Below are 21,015 nucleotides of genomic sequence, written 5' to 3'. Positions count from 1 at the left end.
CAATGTCACAATCTCAGCTCACTGCAACCTCTGTCTCCCGGGTTCAAGAGAGTCTCCTGCCTCAGCCTCCCGAGTAGCTGGAATTACAGGCGCCTGCCACCATGCCCGGCTGATTTTTTGCGTTTTTAGTAGAGATGGGGTTTCACCATGTTGGCCAGGCTGGTCCCAAACTCCTGTCCTCAAGTGATCCACCCACCTCAGCCTCCAAAAGTGCTGGGTCTGACTTGCTTTTGATTCTTTTCTGGGACGGCAGTACAGCCTAATTTTCTTTGCCTTGGGGGGCACAGGGGCCCTTCTGCAGCCTGTCTTTCCCCTTTGCTGTTCCTAGGACCCTGAGTTGTGGTAAGGGCCTTCCCCATCACACAGAGCCGAACAAGTTCTATTAAAATCAGATTGGCGGATTAAACACTATTAGGTTGCTCATTATTGCAAGTTAAAATGATGATTCCATTTATTAAGGCCATTTAAGCTGGACATTTAAGTTCCCTGTGGGATTGTATCCTGCTGAAAGTGCCAGATGACAGGGCTACTCTCAGAATGCCAAAGGGTGGGTCACTGGAGGAAGCTGGGTTTCCTAGGGTGAGTGCGGTTGCGATTCTGATTGTGTACATGACAGTGTTTGAGAGAGTCCCCTCTCTGTGGGTCATACCACTTACGATGTGGGAACAGTTTGCCTGAGGACACTACTGAGGTTATTAGTCATATTTAGAAAGGGCAAGGGATGGAACAAACCACAGTTCATGTCTTAGCTCACGAGGGGCTGGATTGGATCAATGTCGGGTCTTCTCCTGTGGATGGAGCATCTTCATTCTCCAGTAACAGAAAACCCATCCACAGAAGAAGACCTGGCATTGCCACACTCTCATGAACGTCTTCATTCGTTTTTGGAGAGGATGAGCCACACACAGAGCCTGCCTGTTTGATTAAACAAGTTCCCTTGCTTATTCCTTAGGCAGTGGTCCTAAGCACAGTCCGTGGACCTCAGGCACCTTCTAATTGGTCTTTCAGGGGCAGGGAGGACTTACAGCACTGTGAAGATTAAGGACAAACATCTGGAGAGGGGCTGAAGTGGGAAGAGGCTGGCATCGTTGGCCCCACGCACGAGCCTACCTGCCATTTAGAAATGGAAGCGAATTGTAAGGTTTCCAGTGCAGACTTGTAAGCGGGAGACAGATACCGGCGGGTGACAGCGTTGTGACAAGCACGTGGAGCCATTTCCTGATTGTTTTAGTCGGTACAGACTTAGGGAGGAAACCAACACTGACACAAACCAATTGTGCCCTGATCGGGAAACAATGAAGTATCGGGAGTCGCTGTTGAAAGTCTGTAATTTCCAGCGGAATTGCTGTTTAGTCATCATATTGCCACTGAATGACATAGTCAGGCTGGGTGGAAACTACAATTAGCTGCAGTCACCCTGGTGGGGCTGTTTTTTCCCCACAGACAATAGAATATGAAGCCATCAACAGCCAATGTTCTGGGCCACTTGTGAAATGGCCCATTGTTCGTAGCAAGAAGAAAAGAAAGGGGCTGGACGGTCTTGCCCCAGCCCTGAGGGGGACAGATGGCTGACTTGTGGTTTCCTCGCCTCCGCCTCCGTTGTAGCAGAGAAACATACAAGCCGTGCTGAAGAAGCCACTTCATTTGCCTTATTTGTATAAAGAGCTTTCTGGCCGCAGCTGAGAGTGAGATGGCAAGCCTGCGCTGGCCTCGTGGCGCACAGAATCACTGGCGTTCCTCTTCCCCTGCCGCACGTTCAGGTGCAGAGTGGCGCAGCACTGCGGGGGGTGCTGCTGGCTTTTGGGGGAGTCTTCCTTGAGGTTGGATCTGCCCACAGCTACTGAAACTTTATTCTGAAAGCAGTTTATTGCCCTCAACTGCTAGAGGGGTTTAGTTCTTTCTCTTCTTGGAGTTTCCAAACCCAAATATGTGACCTGACCACTGCATCTGCAGATATGCACGTCATCAGCCTCTCCTCTCTGTGGTGGACGCATGTTTTCTTTTTGGAAAATTCAAAGTTCTTTTTCTTTTTCATCATTACAAGAATGACCATCTAACTCTTAGCATTTAGCGAGCAGGCAACTATTTCCCTGAGATACTCTGGCTATGGACTGAATAGATGACTTTACCTGGCAGTATCTGAGACCCCTGACAGCTGAAGCCCAAATGGGAAAGAATCGGGTACTTAGCTTGCTTGGGAAGCAAGACTGCAGATGCTCTTTCATATCTAGCAGTAATCTAAATGCAGGCAATGAACCAAGAGCATTTGGCCTCGGTGAATAGCTCTGCCATTGGTCTGTTCTTAACATAGTCATCTAGCGTCTGCGTTAAACTTATTTATTTCCTAATGCTGGGTGATGGATTAAAAGATGTGTAGAAAATCCTTCCACAAGAGATAAGATATTGCAGGCTGCCAAGATACCCCTGGCTCTTTTTGCTTTCTGTCTCTCTTTTGCCTACTTTTCAGTGCAGAGCTCAGGCCCCCACATCGTATATCCTGATTACTCTGTGGTTATTACTGAGGGGATGTTTTTTAAGCCTATCATTGACACATTTAATTCATTAGGTACCAAATCCAAAGCAAATTTTGGCTGGCCATAAAACATGGTTAATCCAGGGAGCTGCAATAAAAGGTGAAAAATTATGTTCCAGCAAATGTGGAATATTGCTTTTCTGTAGAGACTTTTACTGGTCGACGATATCTTTCTTCATAAATTTTTCTTCTGCTTGGTGCTCTTGGTAACTTAACCATTTGTTGTTTCCAGACCACAGAATGGCTCAATGATACTCTACAACAGGAAGAAAGTGAAATACAGGAAAGATGGGTATTGCTGGAAAAAGAGGAAAGATGGGAAAACGACCAGAGAGGACCACATGAAACTCAAGGTCCAGGGAGTGGAGGTAAACAGCAGAAAAGGTTCCCTTGGTGCACAAATGTCATTTGCAGGCTGCAGTGGAGAATGGAATTGCTCGGAGTAATTTGATGCGAGTCACCTCTGTCCAAAGAATTTTTGTTTGCCAAGACCCTGGTTTTGCTTTTGTTTCGTTTTTCTACCTTCTTACCCTATAGTCTCCATTCAAGTTTTCAGTGAAACTGGATTGAACTAAAGCATTCCTGTTTCCTGGGAGTCATTGGTATATAGATGGGGATTTGCAAGGTTCCTGCGGACTCATTTGTTGTATTTATCACAGAAGAGCCTCTGGGTGCATTGAGAGTTTGCAAAGTGTCAGGGAAGAGGGGAGGCAGCGTAAGGAACTTCCCTCTTGAGGTGACCCTGGCCTCCCCCTGCTGAGCTGGTAGACCCCCGACACAGCCTGGCTTCACCCCTCCACCGACAAACCCTGGGTGTGTCAGCCTTACTAGAGGTTTGAGATCATTAGATGGGATCACAGGTGTGCGTGATTCTTGCATGGTTGGGGTCCTGCAGAAACATCTTGGGATCTTGGGCCGACTTCCGGTTTTGGCCCTTGGGTAAACACTGGTTTCCTTGCTGTTGTTTTCACCCCACAGGCTCTCCATCTTGGGCAGCCATGGAGAAATTCCCTTATTCCTCTTTGCCGTCATTAGAGGGCCCAAGCCATGTGTCACAGCAGTAGAGGGGAAGGGCATGAGTCCAGGTGAAGTCTTGGCCTGCTAGTCAACGGGCACCCACTTCCCTGAGTCCTTACTGGTCCTGGGAAGGAACTTCCCCTGGAAATAGGGAAAGTGCCACCTTGGGCCCAGAGCTGAGAAGCTGGCTTATGATCCACCTGTTATTTCAAACTGGTCAAAGAGAGGCATTCTGGAGTCTGTTGGTGTGTTGAGTTTGCGAGCATACTGGATGGATAGCTAGGACCATAAACCCACTTGAGTTCAATGGGTTGCCCTTCCACGCCAATGTTTTTGGTGACGTGCTTTGTCATGATGACTTTTTCTGTATTAATCATGTGCTTTTATGGCTGTTAAAAATAGCATCAGATGGCTTGTATTACATGACCTCACAGAGAGATGACTTTTGTTTTATTATTTTTTTTAAATACCTAATAACAATGCTTTATGGAGATGCACAAAGAAAAGCCTCTATCCAAGAAATTCCAGTTCCCTGCACTCTCCTGTGCTCAGTGTTTGCACAGTGTGGTTTAATTGACTGCACGGAACATTAAAATGCAGATTACCCCAAACACACTGCTCTGGACACACCTCTAGGACTGTGACCGGTGATTGTACAAACGCATTAGCCATCATCGCAGGGAGCCAAAGGAGGCAGGGCTTGGTTCTTCCTGGGAGGACCCTCATCTCCTATGCTGGAGGAAGAGGTAGAGAGTGAGACAAAGCTGGGTGGGGCCCCCAAACAAGGAGGCTGCTCGCACTGGGAATAATAGGGCTGCAGGAAATCACACTGAAAGTCACAGTAGCTCCTATGCCCGTAGGCCCCTGGTATATTTCATCTTTAGTAATACGTAAATCAGGAACTTCTGCTTGTGAGTAACAGCAGGGTGGAATTCTTCCTCAGCAGCAGCTGAGAAGCCGAGGGGAAAAAACAACCCACAGTGTTCATTTTCTTTCCTCATGTTATAAATTAGAATTGTCGCTGGATGGAATCAGAATGATTTATGGCTATTTTTAGGCCATATTTATGTTTGGAGTTATTTGTGGTACTCATACTTGCAGACAACAGTCTGTCCCCTCAGAACTTTGGGAAAGGGAGACGGGCAGGATGGGGAGGGGTTTCCAGGACCTCCTGACATGGATGGCAGTGTGGGCAGTGGGAACGGCCAGCGACATGATGCTTGCTTTAGGTTCTCAGAGAGAAGCCACCTACTATGATGCATTATGTGGTGGCCTTGCCCATGAGCTCAGGGAGTTGTCCCACTGAGCCACTCAGCAAATATGGACCCTGTGTGCCTGCTCTGTGCAAGGCGCTGTGGTGTCTGCAGAGAGAATAGGAGCCATGTTCTCTGCCCCACGGACTCATGGTCAAGTTGAAGAGACTTGATGTACATGAAGGTCATCAATAGTGCTGAGAGGCAGAGCAGCCTGGGCTTTTATGATAAGCATCCTGGGAGTGCAGAGTGGGCTGGAATGGTCAGAGACACTTCCTAGGTCAGGTGGGATACAAGCTGAGCCCTTAAAGTCGGGTGGGACTCTGTGTGTGTGTGTGTGTGTGTGTGTGTGTGTGTGTGTGTACGTGCAATTTACATATTGTTTGCAGTTTACCTTTTCCACTCTGCACTGTGGTCTGAGCTGTGTCTATGTTGATACTGAGGTTCCTTCATCCCTTTTCACAGTCCTATAGCACTCTACTATATAAACACTTGAGCCGTTTCCCTGGCCGTAGCCCCTACTTTAGATTCCTTTCAGTTTTTTAGCATTATAAATAACACTTCAATAAGTGTTCTTATACACGTCTTTTTGGGCACATAGGCAACCTGGACCCAGAATTGCTGGGTTATAAGGTCTGGGCATGATCAGTTTATTAGATTCTGCCTCTGGCTGCTAATCACATGCCTATGTCCATGCCTGGAGATTACAATTTTCCCCACATCCTCCTGCTTATTGATAGATGAGAGATGGTACCCCCTTCTATTTGAATTTGAGTTTGTCTTAATTATTCGTGAGGATGAGTACCTTCTTCTGTTAATGGGAGCTTGTTGCTATGAATGGTCTACCATGGGCATGGACATGGATTTTTAAACAGCCCTGAAGAAGGCCTTTTCAGACAAGATCAACCCCCACGTCTCATCGGCATTTCTGCCCCAAGGGCGGGGAAGCCCAGAGGGTGTGCTCTGGCATAGGGTGTGGTTGGTCCTTTCCACCAGGAAATTGCAACAGGGATTTCCATGGGACTTTGTACATCACAGGAGGCGGGGGCTGCTGAGTTTGGACTCTGCATCCTGCTTTGGTGGATTCAATCAGGCAGTTCCCATAGACTCAGCATCTTCATCACGCCAGGCAAGGCGCCAACCAGCTACTCTTCTGCGGGTTGGAGTGGACAGTCCTGCACAGGGTCTTGGAGCTGTGATTTTTCTACCACCCGAGCTGTTTTCCTCAGTTCAGGGGCATGATAAAGATATTTGGATCTACCGTTTAACATATCACTTGCTATAAGCCTTCCCTCAGGCCGGGAAAACTTCCAGCCCTGTTTATGGAACTGTTCAGCCATCTCGCTTCTTTTGTTCTCAGAAGCTGGGGCCCTCTCTACACACGGCAACTCAAAGGCACATTGATTTTCTCAGCCAGGCACAGGATGGGGGGAGCTGCTTTTGAAGCTGACGAGCTGTTAGGTCCATGATTAGTTGTCTTGTCTGCAAGCCAAGGAGAAGCTAGCTCGATAAGGTTTCCAGGGATGACAAAGGTTGGCAGGAAGGAAAAAGAGGGTGGTTGCGATGTCACTGTTTCAGGAGATGAAATCTCAGCAGGTCTGGAGTTGGCCCTGTACCCCATACAGATTTATGCCTGCTTCTCTGGTGCCTGATAGGGTGGAGGAGCTTTGGGAGTGGGAGACTCCCAGAGAGCAAAAAGCTGGATGTGAAGCATCACCCTGGTTCTGGGGTCACTGCAGCTTTGTGGTCGGATGAGCTGAGGGAGGTTAGTCAGAGATGATGCTGTTCTCCGGGCCATGCCGGAAGAATTCCTTCCAAGTTCATGATGCTTTTCTCTGGCCCCAGAAGCTTGTGGGGATGCCTTAGGTCCTAGTGGGGCTGTCTTAGGTCCTATATCCACATCTTTCTGCTGAGAGTGCTGGGTGTCCCAGAACCCAAGGCAGCTCTGGGCTCTTGTCCTCTCCAATTTCTTTGCTGCTGGGTTCCCACAACAGATGGGAGCTACACAGTTACTACTGGGATAGTCATGGGCTTACACATTTCCTGTATACCAGGTACACCATCTCATTGAATCCTCATAAACACATGCATGCAAAGTAGATGGTATTATAACTATTTTACAGATGGAGAGACTGAACCTCAGAGAGGGTTTCTCTTGCCCTACGTCATACCTCAGTCAGTGACAGAGCTGGTACTTGAGCCTGGGACTGCTTGGTGCTAAAGCTCAAGCTCTTGCCTTTATATCAGTTGCTTCTGGGTACTCGGGTGGGGCCTGTAGACTTTTTAGATGAAGTCAGCACCTGTTTATTCAGCACACATCCTTCCTTCATCCACTGGGGATTGGAGGCTTTCTCTCCACCTAGTATGGCAATGGGTGCTGGGATGCAGTGATGTAAAGGGAACACGTGGTCCCCTATCTCATGGGGAGACTAAAAAAATCAATCATGCAACCCCGATGCAGGGTTTTGAGGGCTGTGATAGAATTACCAGGCCCTGCGTGGGGGATGCAGGAGGGGAACCTGAGGCTGACTTGCCCTGAAGGAAGTGACATGAGCATAAGGAAGTGGGGCACGGTAGGAGTGGGTCAAGTGACAGGGGAGGGCTGAGCAATATCAATGAATAGAGTCTGTTGAGAATCAGCCAAAGTGACTTGAAGCAACAGGCGCCCAGAATCGTGATGGATCAGTATTTCCCCCAGGCCTGTCCAGACCAGGTCTTATCCTCCTAGCGACGGGGCCCTCTCTGCTCTTAAGGCATGACTTGCCATGGATGTTCTGCCTTTGGAACCAATGAGTGGTCACAGCACAGAGGCTCTTGGTTTCATGGTGGTCACATTCACAGAGACAGCCCTTTCTACTGAGCCTGTTCTGTGGCAGAAGGACCCCCCTGGCCTGGACCGTCTTTGGGTGGAAACACCAGCCCCTCACGTCTGATTGGCATTTTCAGATGTGAAGAGAACATTTAGTGTTGCTGATGTGTTTGCATTGCCTGTAAAGAACGAAGAGTTTCTTTGACTTCTTAACTGCCTTAAAGCCAGAAACCTGGCATTAGGATGGTAGCAGTGGTAACGAGGTTATGTTTTGAGACTTGGCCTCATTAGAAGTGATGTTCTTTATTTGGGCACTTAGGCCACATATTAAAAAAGAAAAGAAAGCACCTCTTTTAAAATAGGAATGATATTGTAGTTACTGCATTAGGAATTAACAGGGCATGAAATAACTGTCTGCCCTGTGGCAATGCCAGATCATTTCAGCTCTGCTTGCAGCCATAAGATAAATTGGTATCTTGCTTGCAGCCTGTGGAAAATATTTTAAATAGCCAGCCATGAACATGTATGGTGCCCAAATCAAGTTTGGAAAACAGCAATAAATAGATAAGGTGGAGGTAAGGTGCCTCATGAAATGAACAAGGGGCAGAAGCTCACAGAGGGCAAACAAACCAGCATGGAAGCACTGCATGTTTCACATAGAATACGTATTTCTACTTTTAGTAAAAAATCATGTGTCTCAAGAACAGAAAACCCAGCACCGCATGTTCTCACTCAAAAGTGGGAGTTGAACAATGAGAACACATGGACACAGGGAGGGGAACATCACACACCAGGGCCTGTCGGGGAGTCAGGGGCTAGGAGAGGGAGAGCATTAGGAGAAATACCTAATGTAGATACAGGTTGATGGGTGCAGCAAAGCACTATGGCACATGTATACCTATGGAACAAAACTGCATGTTCTGCACATGTACCCCAGAACTTAAAGTATAATTAAAATAAAAAAATTTAAAAATGATAATAAGAAGAAAATTAAATTAAAAGAAAAACATGTGTCTTTGGTCTGTGGACAGATTATTTTACCCCATTCCCCTCCGGCCTCACTGTGTACCTACCAGTCCATACCCTACCATGTTCCTTGTTCAGAAGCTATTTTTTTCCCATGTCTAGGTCTACATTGTCTTAGCCTCATAACTTCTGACTCCCCGCCCCCCAAGCCTATCTCCCCTAATCTTTAGCCAGAAGTGATGATTTCCTCCCCTACATTGCTGTTGCTTTCCATCTGTACCCTTCTTAAGGAAGTGTTCAGGTTGCCTTCCTATCAGCCTTGTCCAGTTCAAAGAAGATAAGTTGAGTATTTATTTTCTCCCTGCTAGAAAGCCTGTATCCAGATACTAAGCAACAAAGAGTCTCTACAGAGTATCTACAGAATCTACCCCGACACCACCTTGCTCTGGGAAGTGGATTTGCCCAGTGACTAACTGCTTCCACAATTATACTTCCTGCAAGCCTCCCCCCAGCCCTGTGATTCAGTCCTGGCAGATACGTTTATCCTCATGGGTTGTGCATCTGGGACTTGAACCTAAGTCTTTGGTTTCAGAAGTGGGGCTGTCTCTCCTGTCTGGCTTCGAGCCCTGGAGGCTGAGGTGTCTTAGTCTCATGACCGTCTCTAGCGCAGGGAGCGTCTGTTCAGGGGCACCTCAGGGAATCTCCCAGGGCCCTCTGCTGGCTTTTTATCATCTGAATTTTTGTGCCTCATTCTGCTAGTAGGCCAACGAGTTAAAACTTAATTTCCTGTTACCTGGATGTGTTTTGGTAGAATCAATTCAGGAGCTCAAATCCATAGTTTTTCCTTAATTTCTAATTACTTGGCATCCCTGGTGACATGTTTCTACCCAATTCATATAATTAAAAATTTGATAAATAACATTAAGCTAGCTCCGTTTTGAAGTAGCAGGAGCAGCCTTTCTGTTTGCATTCTGCTGAGTTCGCGAAGGACTGGCAGGGTGGTGCTTTTGCTTCTCCTTCTGTCTTAGCCACATCTAGTTGCTGTCACAAAAGATCATAGACTGGGTGGCTTAAACAACTGAAATTTATTCCTCATAGTTCTAGAGGCTGGGAAGTTTAGAATCAAGGTGCAGGCAGATTTGGTGTGTGGTGAGGGCTTGTTTCCTGGTGCATACGTGGCATCTTCTCACTGCATCCTCACATGGTGGGAGGGGAGAAAGAGCTCTCTGGGGTCCCTTTTATCAGGCACACAAACCCCGTTCAGAAAGACTTCACTCTCACGATCTAATCACCTCCACAAAGCCCCACTTCCACATACCATCACATAGTGTGTGTGCGGGGAGGGGGGGCGTTAGTTTTCATCGTATACATGTTGGGGGAACACAGATTTTCAGTCTTCTTAAGGCTCTCTCTTCCCTAACTACAGCCAAATTACAATAGCAACAATAATCACGGCATCATTTATTGACTTTTACTGAATATGCAGTCCTGTGTGCATCGTCTTATGCACATCGACTCATTCAGTTACTTGGTACCATCCCTATTAGGTAGATACTGTTATCATCCTCATATCATCCAGGATCTGCAAGACGAAGACACAGCAGGTCCCTCACTGTCCACTTCAGTGGTTGGGAGTTGGTCCCCAAACACACTGCATAACTGGCTGTCACTCCTCAGTTGCAATTTGATGCGAGAGCGGTTGAGTCCTGTATATTCCCACGAGAACTTTCACTTAGGAGTAACAAGTTGTTTATCTCCTCCCAGCATGAACTGCCCATTTCCATTTGTCCTGAAGCTGTAGCTTTCGAGCTTCCAGGGTACACTCACTCTGGCAGCAAGGGTCTGTGTGTGTACTCTTGCTACGTAGGCCAGATTGTATGTTGCCAGATTTAGTATGTGCATGCACAGACATGTGTGCACACACACACAAAGGAGAATATTGATGCCCAGTTAAATGTGAATTTCAGATAAACAATAGTTTTGTTTTTTGTTTTTTTTTTTTTAGTACAAGTATGTCTATACTAAAATATTGTCCGTTGTTTATGTGGAACTCACAGTGTGCTGGGCATCATGTATTTTATCTGACAACCCTCCAAGCATCAGAGCAGTTCCTTTGAACGTTTGCAGACGGAGGTTTGTCTGTTTTGGATACTGGTCTCATTGAAGACACGAGGAAGTGAGTTGGTTTATCTCCAGACACATTATTGATGCAGGAACCATAAAAGGCCGGAAGGACACTGGCCATTGCTGGGGAGAAGACACTCCCCAGTTTGCTGGCAAAGCCAGAGGCTGCCAGGGCTGGGGACTTTCGTGCTCCCTCTGAAAAGTGAGTCCTGGATGTCTCTCAAATACCAAAACGTGTGGGCTTCCAGATACCCAGATCTGGCGCCCTTAGGTGCTGCAACCTGGAAAAATGCAAGCCTTCTTCTGCCAGTGTTTGGGGAGAAGCTTGTTAGTAAAACATGTGCCAGGAAGATGTAGCGGGAAGTGTGATTGTAGTTTCTGCCCTCCTTGTATCCCTGGTAGATGACAATATGTACAGTATTTTGTAATTTCCATTTTAAAACTTGATTTGAGCCTTATTAAGCTAGAAAGTCCCTGATGAAGGCAGAGCAGCAGCATATCAACTGTGCTGAACTTGTACTTAATTATTATCATAACAGTCCCTCAACCTCATTGCACATTAGCCCATAAGGACAGGAATGGAAATTTTAGCATATTCAATTACAATGTAAACCCTCGAATACCACTGTTGAAATTCACCAAGGGCCGTTCTCTGTTTGGTCGCCAGCACACAGCAGGGACTGAGTGAGGTGTTACCCAGGCCACACAACCTGGACGTTTGCAAGCATAATATACAGCATCACCCAGAAACTGGGCAGGCATTGGAAGACCATAATAGATACTTTTCCCCTTGGTAAGTGACCAGACATGGTTATTTGCCTTGGGTGAAGAGTAGCTCTGGCCATCACTTGACTCAGTCATCAAATATTTGATCCTCTCTGCATCTTGCATTGCTGGGGAACATCGCTGGGGAAGTTTCCTCCCGTCATTGGCGGCTGTGGCTTGTGTCTGTGTGAGTTTATGCTCATTCAGCACAAATCTCCAGGCTTGTCCTGGGATAGTCACGGCCATTCACTTTAGTTGGCATGGATTAGGTACCGGCAGAGGGCAGGGATATGGCTTACAGGCGAATTAGGCTCATACCACTCTGCTTCCCACACGCTGCAGCAAAAACCATGGGGAAAACAGAGGTGCAGATGAAGGGCTCTTTTGCTACCAGCAGTAGCTGAGGAGAGAAATGTTACTGAACAAGTTAAAGAAGGAATGAGCTCCTCACGCAGCGGCTCTGGTGAGGCTGCTTTGATGGCCGCTGGCTCTGGTCCCTTGTTTCCTTCCATGCGGTGTGTGGGTTTCTGGCTGCTGAGCCTCCCTGTGGATGCCCTCCCTCGCTGCAAGGCCGGAATGGAAGATGGAAAGCAGGTGATTTCATGAAATACTGCCTTTCTGCTTCATGAGTTTTTCTCCTGGACAGATGAAATAACCTTCCACGTCCTCCTTGTACTCCCTAATTCAACACCTTGTAATGCTGCGTGCCCTCAGGGTACACCTTTCCTTCCTGATGTAAAAACCTCATGTCCCACTCGGGCAAAACCTGAGACCGGCACAAATACTGAAGTGGTCAGTATTGCTTCTTGCTACCCTCAATGTGGCCCAAAGATTGGTACGTTCAGCATCACCCGGGGGGTATTAGAAGTGCAGAATTTCAGGCCCCATCCCAGATCTACAGAATCCAAGTCTGCATCTTGGTGTGAGTCCCGTGTGGTTCATACACACTTTAATTTGGAAAGGACTGGGACACGCCATCCTGTTGTTGCCAGTAGACTCCTGCCTCAGTGCCTCGCCCTCAGGCAAGTGGTTATTATTTATTTATTTATTTTACCTTGTCTTAGAAGTCCAAAGGAAAATTTTACAAGTTGCTCTGGCAATTTATGACTTGACTTCAAGCACCTTTAGAAAATATCGAATTGAAATCTCCAATGATATGGTTGGAGCTTATCATTCTTTATTCTGCCCTTGGCAATGAGGGATAGAGAACAGCAGGTTTCTGAAATCAGAACACACTGAGTGGCAACGACTAAACAGTTCCCTCAGCCTTTGTTCTCTGGGTTAAATGGTCCTGTTCTTGCATCCTTTAGCTCCTCTGAACAGGGAACTTGCCTGTCTGTTCACCACAATAGCCCAGTGCTTGGCGTGGCACCTAGTATTAAGTACCTTTGGTGCCAAATAACTATATTTTTTTGAAAGAATGAATGATTTTGGACGAATAGACCTTTAAAACAAAGGGCCAGACAGTAAATCTTTTCAGTTTTGCAAGCCAGACCGTCTGTCCTAACCATTCAATTTTGCCGTGGTAGCATGAAAGCAGCCGTAGGCAACAGTCAAGGAATGGGCGTGGCTGTGTTCCAATAAAACTTTATTTACAAAAACAGACTGTGGGCTGGATTTGGACCATGGATGTAGTTGGCCCACCCCTGTTTTAGATTATGGCCACAGTTTCTAGAAGGAATGGGGTGCTCTGTGTATGTCCTAGTACTCATGTTTACAGCCGCCCCTAGTACTCATGTTTACAGCCTGTTCATACTCAGCTTATATTTTTGCAATGAATGTATGCTTTTATTTACAACATACCTGGTGAGGTTAGGGTTTCTTCTTTAATCCACGTAGCATAGGCTTGTTTGTTTCTTCTTGAATTGTCCTCAGCCTGAAAACATTAGGGAATGCCTCTTGCAAAGGGCAGTTTGAATGTGGGAACTAAGAAATGTCCTGTTTCTCTTAAAAGCTCAGGGCACTGCTTCATGGCATTGTAGAGAGGGCAGGGCTAGTCCTAGTGATACACTCTGTGTTCTCCTGTCCAGTGGGGATGGCTGAGCCAATGGTATGTGTCCTTGTTGAGAACAGGTGGGTTAAAGGATTGGGATGTCACAGAAGATAGGCTGAAACTGCCTGCCTCTTTAGGCGTGCAGTGCTTTGAAAGAAGCCTGTATGTTGCTGGATGCAACAGAGTCCCCCTAAAATAGTGACCGATGGGAGGGCACAGACGCTATTTGTCCGTGTTTAAGTATTTACGTGACAGCACGAGATAACTGGAGAGGCTCTCTTTCATCTTTGCTGCCACAATTTACGTACAGTTTATGATGGATGTGAGAGGTAGACATTTATTACAAAAGTGTAAGAAATGTTGACTCTTCATGAATTGATTATTTAGAATTTATTTTATTAAAGATTCTAGGTGGCATGTGATAAACTGAACCTCTGCTGGTTTGCAGCTTAATGATTCATGTAGCTGTGGTGGTGATAAGGAAATCAAAGATTCGGTTTGCCATTTCAGAGAAAGAATATGGATTATTATTAAGTCTGGAATGGGCCTCTTGAGAATCCTTCCTTAGGGAGCGCACATATCAATAGTTTCTTCTCGATGTGGGAATTCTAATGCTTCACTTATGGAAACATAAATTCCACAGCAAGTGGCTGCGGATTCCTTCCCTCTGGTCCTTATATCCTTCGCGCATGGAGGATGAGTTTTTATTCCTTAGTTAGTACCTGGCATTCATTGTTCTTTAGTCTCCATGCTTTTGTGTTTCCATTGCTAACTTTTAATGCTAAGAGCTCTGCTGAGGTCTATGTATTGCAGCAGCTGAGATGCCGGTAGAGACCAGGATGGCGTATTTGCCTGTCATCCCATTTGCTTGAAATTTCCTAACAAATTGGGTTAAGTCTTGGAAAAGACTAAGAGTAACTATTAGATCTCAGATTTCTGATGGAAGTGAGGTCAGCTCACACGGGCTGTAGAATGTTAACCCTGAACCAATTCATGCAGAAGCCAACAAGACCACCAAGCGCATCTAGTGAGTTGCATCTGGACCAAGGACAGTATCAGAATGCCCCGTTTCAGTAGGCTCTGTGGGTGGGGGAGGTGGGGGCGTTCCTGTTCTTAAATAACAGAGTCAGGGAGGGCTTAGCAGTTGGCTGCTGAAGGCATCTGGTGTGTGGCCCCCCCAGCCATCACCTCAGGGCAGACGATTCAGGCGGAGCTCCCAGGTAACATTCAATAATGAATAACAAGCCCACAGCCTTACAGTGACATTAACGAAGTGTTGGCGTTGTCTGAGAGCTTGAGTTTCAAAGTACTATGTGACTTCTTTTTCTTTCAGAAATATCAGACAGAGGTTAACTACTGTAATCTTTTCCATAGGAGACTGTGGGAAAATAAATTGGGAAACCCCAAGACTCCTTGTTTCCCCCCAGATTCCTTACCCGTCCACATGCTGTGCAGCGGAAGCAACACTTAATCCTTTTATGTGATGTGATGCCCTCACACTGGTATTTTACTCAAACCCTTCATTTTGTTGGATGCGTTTATACATGGAATTAGACCTAATTGTCAACATAATGACATATTAAGTTTAGTTTCCCAAAAGAGTAAACACTGAACTGCTCGGAAGTTATTTCTTACACACAGAATCTGCTTGGCCTTCCATGGACTGATCAGTCCATGAACAAGTGAGTTTTGCTGCTGACTGCTAATTCCTTCATCATGGTAACACAGTTCAAGGAGTCTTAAATGGGCTGGGCGTGGTGGCTCACACCTGTAATCCCAGCACTTTGAGAGGCCGAGGCGGGCAGATCACCTGAGGTCAGGAGTTCAAGACCAGCCTGGCCAATATGGTAAAACCCCGTCTCCACGAAAAATATGAAAATTAGCCAGGTGTGATGGTGCAAGCCTGTAATCCCAGCTACTCAGGAGGCTGAAGCAGGAGAATTGCTAGAACCTAGGAAGCAGAGGTTGCAGTGAGCTGAGATCACACCGTTGCGCTGAAGACTGTGGGACAAGAGCGAAACTCCACCTCAAAAGAAAAAACAAAGAAAAAAACAGTCTTAAATTATAGCTTCCACCTAAAAGGTAGGCAGAACGAGGCTGCCTTGATCATTGCTTTACAGCCGGTGGGGTTGTTTTTGGGTTGCTCTGTTCTCATCAAACTCATTTCCCCTTTGCGGGAAACTCCTAGGGCACCCCTTCAAGGGACACCAGTCTGGGTGATGCCATTTCTTGCTGTTGCCCAGGTTGCTTCCGTCACACCAGCACCTAGCACGGTCGGGCTCGGTGTGTTTCCTGAATGACTGAATGCACGTCTAAGAGCTGCTGCTGCAGCACTTCTGGTGTCTGGTGAAGGATGGTGCTTCCTGCCAGTGACTGAGTAGATGCGTGTGTTGACATTGGCAGAGAGGTCGGGTGCCAGCAGCCTCCTTGCAGGTGCAGAACCGATCACACTTGCCTTTTCCTGGAAGGTGGTTGGTTAAGTAAACCTTACTGAAGTAGCTCCCCTCCCAGATTAATGAGTCCTTTCAGACATGATATGAAATGTTTGGAAACGAGATGCGACACGGTATTTTGGCCGTATTTTTTTTTCCCTTTCATAACACCTGGCAATAAGATTCTCAAGCTAAATACCAGACGAGTGTGCGCTTCATTATGTATAGTAACTTCGTCTATAACTTTTTTTAAGCCCTCCAGATGGAAGCATGGTATAAATGTGGAGAGGCTGAGAAGGGGAAATGGAAATAAATGCACTAAGAAATAAAGAATCTGTTTTTTATACTTTCTTTTGCAAATAGTGTTTGCAATGACATATTGTGAATGGACTGAATTATAACAAAACCAGAAATGAAACAGAGCTCGGGGGTAGGGAGAGCAATTGTTACACTTACTTTAACTGATATAATGCAAAGCAATGCTTTTTACACTCAATTAGTTTGTACATTGTGTTGGACACAAACCAGAATGTAGAACATTTTTGGGTTTTGTTTTTATATGATTAAGGGAGATGAGATGAAATAAATTCAGTGAATTACCCTCCGTTTCTTTTAGGTCTGAGATGTTTTTGTTCTGTTGTCCCTCACCCCAGGTATTGAGTGAATAAGTCCTGTTCCTGGGTGTTGGGGGCTAGAGAGCCTAATATTTGAAAGCCCAGAGATCTATGTGGGCTTTCAGTAGAGTTCCTTCTTCCACTTTAGGGCCATCTTTGGCTACATAAACAAGGACACGAATCAGAGCTATTTACATCTGGCATTTTACCATATTTTGTGCTTAGAATATCAGAAGAGGCTAGCAAGCATGATCGAAGCCAACAGATGTTAGTGAGCATTTAGGCAGCAAACGTATTTCCAAGGCTGTGTATTTCAAGATCCTTGTTTAATTTATTTTGCTTAATTATACTTTCTTGCATGTTTAATGCTCCTAATATGATAATATTAAGAATTGCAGTGTGTGGTTATGGATTGCTCATTTCAATATATGCTGGCTATGAGGGGATGTGTGGGTTGATGCTGAGAGCCAGGAACACATGAGCTTGGGGGCCAGCTCAGTGTCTTGCCTGCATACAGCTCTAGTGGTCTCCTCTGGGAGGGGCGCAGGAAGGGCCTGGACGCTCCCAGCAAAGGATGCAGAAAAGCATTCCTCAAACTTCCATGTGCAGACAAGTTCCCCTGGGATTCTGATTCAGTTGGTCTGGGTGGGGCCTGAGATGCTGCATTTGTAGCAAGTGCCCGGTGCAGCTGATGCCGCGGGTGCCACGGATCCTACTTTGTGTCGTGGAAGTGAAGTCAGTTGTATTCCACGAAGGCTGCTGACCAACAGGTACCACATACAACGGAAGAGAATCGGTGCCTGCCGATGGAAGCCGTGCCCGTGATACCTGGCACACGATTTCCTTCTGGTGCGAGAGTTGTGGTCAAGGGCCCCGGTCAGACTCTTGTCTTTTAAAAAGATCGTCCCTGCTTTCATATGTGCGAAAGGAAAGCCTCGTATGTAGAGCACTCGGTGATTCTGTGTTTTGTATTCAAAACCACAAACACTAATAAGAAAACAATGGGAGAAACCTGTTAGGTATAATATCCAATTATAATTATTTTTTACTCCAAAAAGCACATCAAATAAATAATGCAGTTTATGTTACTTCTAGAAAATGCGGCAGCATTAGTTAATTTACATAAATTATACAACTCATTATCTTTGTTTATAAAAAGCCTTAGCAATATTTTGGCTTATGGATCTGAAAGGGGGAAAAATATCGCAGACTTCAGTTCAGTATAATTTTCCTTCCCTGCGCGGCCACCTTTTTATTTACTTACAGAAAGAGCGTCTGTTTGACAGATCCCCTTAGGAGTACTGCCCTTTCCTTTTGATGAATAGAATGCATTAAGTTTGACTTTTGTTTATAAAAAGCCAAATAAATACAAGTGAATTAATCCAAGCAGCAACAGAATGCTCTGAGCAGCAGTCGTGGCTTCCTTGGCTGACTCCAGGGCCTGCAGGGGTCGGGAGGGAGCTTCAGGGGCCAGGGAGCCAGGTTTTTCTGGCCTCATGCTTGTCTCTTCTGCTGCAGAAGTTCTCAGGCAGCCTCAAGTTAGATGTTCCAGTGCCGCCCACTCAGGGTCAGCTCCTGAGCAGGTGAACTCCTCCTGCGCTGTCCCCACCAGCAGCCGTGAACCACACGTGATGGTGAGCCCTGGAAACATGGCTCATCCAAGTGCCGTGAGTGTGAGACCCATGCAGCTTTTCAAAGACCTAGCATGAAAAGAAGCCACTTTTCATTATTTAAATTTTTAAATTTTTTTAAATTTGAGACAGAGTCTCACTCTGTCACCCAGGTTGGAGTGCAGTGGTGCGATCTCAGCTCATTGCAACCTCTGCTTCCCGGGTTCAAGCGATTCTCCTGCCTCAGCCTCTCAAGTAGCCGGGATTACAGGTGCACACCACCAGGCCTGGCTAATTTTTGTATTTTTAGTAAAGATGGGGTTTCACCATGTTGGCCAGGCTGGTCTTAAACTCCTGACCTCAAGTGATCTGCCCCCCTTGGCTTCCTAAAGAGCTGGGATTACAAGTGTGAGCCACTGCACCTGGCCAAAAAGAAGCCACTTTAAATAACCCATTAATATTTTTGTAGATTACATTTTGAAATAATAGATAAAATATATTATTAAAATTCATTTTGCCTGTTTCTGTCTCACTTCTCTACTGTTGCTACTAGCGAAGTTTAAACATGGTTTTATTATATTTCCATTGGACAGCCCTGGGCCTGCCTTAGACTAACAGAGAGGCTGGAGACCTAGATTACTCTTTTTTTTTTTTTTTTTTTTTAATTATTATACTTTAAGTTCTAGGGTACATGTGCATAACGTGCAGGTTTGTTACATATGTATACTTGTGCCATATTGGTGTGCTGCACCCATCAACTCGTCAGCACCCATCAACTCGTCATTTACATCAGGTATAACTCCCAATGCAATCCCTCCCCCCTCCCCCCTCCCCATGATAGGCCCCGGTGATCACATCCATTACCAAGACTCGGATTCTTCCACTGGTCCTGCATTAGGCTCTGACTCATAATGAGAAACTTAGGATTTGACGCAGTGACAAGGGTAGGGCTTGTTTGATGGTTTGCTTGGAGATTTGAAGGGCACATGGGAGAACAACATGGTGTAAGAAAGTGGAGCTCTCTTCCCTTGACAGCACTTGGCTGTTGCTTCTAGCTTAAATATTAAAGTCTCTGCTGGTGGATGGAGGAGCCCAGCTCCCAGGTTGTTTCAGAGTGGGAACCGGTGAAGCCTAAATTTGCCTTCATTGCTTATGCAGATCCGGTAGATTGGCAAGAGAACAAGCCTGCCCGGAGGCAGGGCTGCAGAGCTGGGGCGTGCTTGGCAGAGGAGGGAACAAGGAACATGGTTCAGTTGCGGCCAGACCTAGGCCTGGCTGTGTGCCAGGGTGCCTGGACTTTGGACATCGGTGTGTTCAGAGTGTGACCCGATACTAGCAGGACTTCTGGGTGGGAGCGCCACTGTGGGTCCACCACAGGAACAGCCTGGGACCCCAAAGCCCTTGCCCTCATAAGACTTGGGAGTTAGAGACAAAGGGATGTCTGCCATTTATCAGTTGACGGTTAATAATTTAATTATTCCATGCATCCATTTAGTCTAGAAACATATTTATAAGTCCACGGTGTGCCACACTTTGCTAGGCACTGGGGATACAGTAATGCACAAAACAGATAGGTTCTTCACCCCCTCGAAGCTCCCAACTTGTGGGAGTGGGGAAGAAACAGACAGGACAGAGGAGTGCAGGAAGTCCCTTAGGAGCCCTGAGAGAAGGGCTAGAGGACAGTGTGCAATGCATATGCCTAGATGACAAGTGGCAGCCAGGCACTGGCCCTTGGTGATGGAGGAGGCAGGAACATTTAGCCTGTGGCTAAGGGAGGAAGGACCATTGCTGCAAAGAGCTGGGCAGGGCTTTCTTGGGGACAGGACAGCGGATGCCCTAAGGCTGGAAGGACTTGGTTGTTCTACTGCCAGAAAGGGATCTGTGGGCCTGGAGAGCAGTGGACAAGGTGGGGGCGGGGTGGAGGGGCCAGGAACCAGGTGGCGCAACAGGCTCAGCTGTGGTATAGATCTTGGATTCTGTTCTAAGTATCATGAGAAGCCACTGATGGGATCGTAGCAGGGGTCTGGGAGGCAGTGGGGGAAGTTCTGGACGAGTAACTTTGTTTTATGCTGAGTGTTGCTGGATATGTCCTTTAGACCCTCTGGCTGTTGGCTTCTTCATCTATGGAGTTGAAAGGCTTGGGGAGTGGAAGAGAGGTGGGCCAGAATGTTCTCTGAGGTTCCTTCCTATTTAAAAGTTCCATGATTTGGAGAGAGCCCAGTCTTTTCCCTTCTTGGAGTTGAGTTACCTTTGTGGCTTCTGGGATAGATTTTAGATGGCTTCATGGCACCGGCATTTTGGTGAAGTCAGCTTTCATGTCCGTGAGTTCTTTGGCTTCACAAGATGAAAGAAGACAGAATGAACAGGACTGTGTCAGAATTGCCATAGAGTGCCTAGATTTTCACTCAGCAGTTCCACGGTGGGACCTGTGCACTGGCAATGTTTTAGAAGCTTCCTGGGTCAATGATTCTGCACATCAGCAGGATTGATCCCCTGGAGTTTGTGCCTCTACTGGGGGACTAAGAGGGCCCCTGTAGCCAGAGGCTCTCTGTAGCAGTGTGCCAGATGCCTGCGACATACTCCGTATTTAACTGTTCAGACCTACCAGCAGGCCAAGGGTTTTAGTTCAGAAATTCTGAGCACCTCACTTTGCAGCTGGGGAATCTGATGGGGCTCACAGAATAAACAAATCTGTGGAAGGCTGAGGGGCCCTGTGATGGGCTTTTGTCACATGCTGATGAGTCATTTGCTGAGATGGCAAAGGGATTGGTTGTCATGAGGGCTGCTAGTGAACATTGGGATCTTGGAGCCCTGACACAGCTGATGAGCAGCATTCTGATGCATGTTCCCCTGCCCCCTCCCAGTGAGGAAGCCAGCTGAGCATCTGCACAAAGCTTAA

General features: G+C 46.6%; 1 protein-coding gene across 10 annotated transcripts in view; it reads left to right on the top strand.

The window, feature by feature from the left end:
- The window catches only part of CAMTA1 (calmodulin binding transcription activator 1), a 973,269-nt gene that overhangs the window by 465,684 nt on the left and 486,570 nt on the right, over positions 1–21,015 (top strand). For all 10 annotated transcript variants that reach the window (XM_028840340.2, XM_077976312.1, XM_028840326.2 and 7 more), the window contains one exon: positions 2,766–2,901. In XM_028840340.2, the coding sequence (XP_028696173.2) occupies positions 2,766–2,901 (136 nt within the window). The remainder of the gene's footprint in view (positions 1–2,765; positions 2,902–21,015) is intronic.

This window comes from Macaca mulatta, chromosome 1 (assembly GCF_049350105.2).
Source record: "Macaca mulatta isolate MMU2019108-1 chromosome 1, T2T-MMU8v2.0, whole genome shotgun sequence".
Lineage (NCBI taxonomy): Eukaryota > Metazoa > Chordata > Mammalia > Primates > Cercopithecidae > Macaca > Macaca mulatta.
Note: the sequence above shows the minus strand (reverse complement) of the source record. Positions and strands in the feature narration are given on the sequence as shown.